The following is a 1,533-nucleotide window of genomic DNA, read 5'->3' on the forward strand; positions in this document are numbered from 1 at the left end:
ATGAAATAAAACAAAATTTTACAGGAAAATACCTCAAGGAAAAATTACCAAAGTTTACATGTATAGTATCCACGTATATGTAGTGCGAGTGTTTCAATCTGAATTTACCCCGGCAATCCGAAGCAATATTGTACTGATTTTCCTTTTTATCCTCTTACGTTTTAGTCAGGGATAAGAGATAGTAGACATACGTACCATACTAGCTACTGTTCATCGTAGGCAGAGTTGCCTGAATTGACTGAAACTGCGGTTTAGTTGATAATTGGTGTGATTTGGGTGTAGAATGTTCTTCTCAGAGGTTTGGCAAAGATGAAAGGCAGGAAGAGAAATATTGAAAAGAGCAGGGAAATGTGTTCCCGCAAGAGGATGATTGATGACAAAGGTAGCACGCTGATTGCCGTTGGAGATGATCCTGGCGGTGATGGACCATCCGGAAACCATGAACAAGAGGGACCAAAGTGGGATACTTCAAAGCTTTCAGTTCAGGAGATTCCCGAGCCGGGGAAGATGGGTTGTCTCTGGAAAAATCTGCGCCTCCACAAAGGGTTAATTTTTGCCTTTGCCTCATGCTTTTTCGTGTCATCTGGCTCCATTGGTGTCAAGATGCTATCAGGGAGGATTTCTCCCTCAGAGGTGGTCACCATACGTCTCTTTGGATTCTTAATCCTGTCTTTACCCCTCCTGCTGCTCTTCCGCCTGTCTCTCAAGGTCACTCTTACACAGTTAAAATGGCTTCTTCTCAGAATTGTGTTTGGGACCAGTACCATGACCTTGGGTTTCTATTCGTTCCAAAACATCCCAGTTGGAGACGCGAACGCCCTTCTCTTGTGCAACACCATCTTCACAGGTATTTTCGCTTGGATCATCATGGGGGAAAGATATACCCTTGTTGATGCCACATTAGCCGTGATTGCTATATTTGGCGTGGCGCTGATTGCCCGGCCGTCATTTCTCTTTGGCGATCTTGTGGCGGCTCCAAAGGAAGGGAACACCCTTTTGGGAGTTCTTGCTGCGCTCCTGAGTGCCTTCTGTGCCGCCACCGTTTTCGTTATCACTAGAAAGCTGGGAGGAATCAAGGTTCATCCTCTAATCCAGATCATGGCCTTTGGCAGTGCAGGGAGTGTCCTGACTGCTATTGTGACAACAGTAATGGCAGAGTGGAAAATCCCTCAATGTGGAAGAGACAGGTATATCTTGATGTTCATCGGCATTAGTGGATTTCTTGGTCAGATCTTGATGGTTCTCGCATTTGAGTTTGAGAGAGCATCTTATGTGGCCATGGTCAGGAGTAATAATGTCATCTTGTCTTTTCTGTTTGAGTTTGCTGTCTTTGGTAATGTCCCGCACTGGCTGTCTCTGATTGGAACGTTATTGATTTTGCTCGGTTCGTTGGGAGTTACCATCAAGAAATGGATTGCTTCAAGGAATCATCCTCAAGGAGAGGAAAATGCAGATGAAGAGGAAAGAGAAGGTGAAGAGCCGATGATTCCTAATTCTGATGACAAGAAAGAAGAACAGGCACGTGGGCATTGA

The 1,533-nt window shown here is 44.9% G+C and overlaps 1 protein-coding gene across 1 annotated transcript; it reads left to right on the top strand.

Moving 5' to 3' along the window:
* Nucleotides 1-309: 309 nt before the first annotated feature.
* On the top strand, nt 310-1,533 carry LOC139732604 (solute carrier family 35 member G1-like). The gene has a single exon (XM_071643465.1). It carries the CDS (start codon nt 310-312, stop codon nt 1,531-1,533), a length of 1,224 nt encoding a protein of 407 aa, XP_071499566.1.

The sequence above is a fragment of the Diadema antillarum genome, unplaced genomic scaffold (genome assembly GCF_040938485.1).
Source record: "Diadema antillarum isolate AM-2024a unplaced genomic scaffold, OU_Dant_1.0 scf00000024, whole genome shotgun sequence".
In the NCBI taxonomy this organism is placed as follows: Eukaryota; Metazoa; Echinodermata; class Echinoidea; order Diadematoida; family Diadematidae; genus Diadema; species Diadema antillarum.